We start from the raw sequence: 974 nt of genomic DNA, 5'->3' as shown, positions 1-974 counted from the left end.
GAGATTTAGATTTGGCATGTCCTTTTTAATGATAGTAGTCATTATGATCCTTCTCGTGAATAAAACTCATATAGTTATTGGTGCTGGTACTTTTGGTTAAGAAAAGCCTAGTAAGAAGAGTTTTTGTATATTCTATCTATATTCGGATTGGAAATCTTTATATTGTGTCTCAATTATGTTTGTCAATCAAGCAAGCAATGATGTATGATTGTATATATTTGCTTTGTCAATTGGGTAAAAAAGACTTCATGAAAATTTATAGAAAAGAGAACTTTTTCAATCATATTGCGTCGAAAAAAAGTTGCGTAGTCACACTCTTATGTAACCTATAAAACAATTGGGCCCGTTAGGCCCACAAACCAAATCCAAGCTTTTTCTTGCAAATAAACTATAACCACACCTCCCAAAAAACAAATCTTATTAATTCTCTTTTTTCTTATCCAATAAAAAAATTAATAAAAGGATAATTCTGCAAATTGATGTATAATCACGTGACCAAGTAAATAGGACCGGACATAGAAGATGAAGAAGAGGTAGTGATCCTCTGTTGCCGCTCCATATTAAGCTCCCGTAGACTCAAATACTGATGAACCGCCGACGTCGTAGTCATCGTTCGGTACGGTGTGCTCGAACCGCTCCAGCTCTCCGTCACGTAAACCGGACCAGATATCGAACCGGCTCTAAAGTTCCTAGCTCTAGCAATGTGAACGTCGTCGCTGGTACGATCATCAAACTCATTATTGTTGTCTCCACCGGAGCATCGTGAGATTGGCCATTTCCGACACTTGAAGAAGAACAAAGCGTTCTTGCACCATAACCAACGCTTCTTGTTCTTGTTCTTGTTGTGAAGAGTGGTCCGGATCAAATCGTCTTTCGATATAGGTTTCTGAAGCTTGAACTGAGACGTGTCAATGGAGGACTTGTGCTTCTTTGCTTCTTCCAAAACCTTACAATATATACAAAAAAAAAAAAAA

At 37.6% G+C, this 974-nt stretch overlaps 1 protein-coding gene across 1 annotated transcript; it reads right to left on the bottom strand.

Moving 5' to 3' along the window:
• Window positions 1-264: 264 nt before the first annotated feature.
• Window positions 265-964, bottom strand: LOC104774016 (the record flags this gene model as incomplete). The annotated part of the gene is made up of 1 exon (XM_010498683.1): window positions 265-964. A coding segment is annotated over one exon (477 nt), but the record flags the coding sequence as incomplete, so codon positions are not given.
• Window positions 965-974: the final 10 nt, after the last annotated feature.

This window comes from Camelina sativa, unplaced genomic scaffold (genome assembly GCF_000633955.1).
Source record: "Camelina sativa cultivar DH55 unplaced genomic scaffold, Cs unpScaffold00994, whole genome shotgun sequence".
In the NCBI taxonomy this organism is placed as follows: Eukaryota; Viridiplantae; Streptophyta; class Magnoliopsida; order Brassicales; family Brassicaceae; genus Camelina; species Camelina sativa.
The sequence above is the reverse complement of the archived record's forward strand: the minus strand, read 5'-3'. Positions and strand labels throughout refer to the sequence as shown.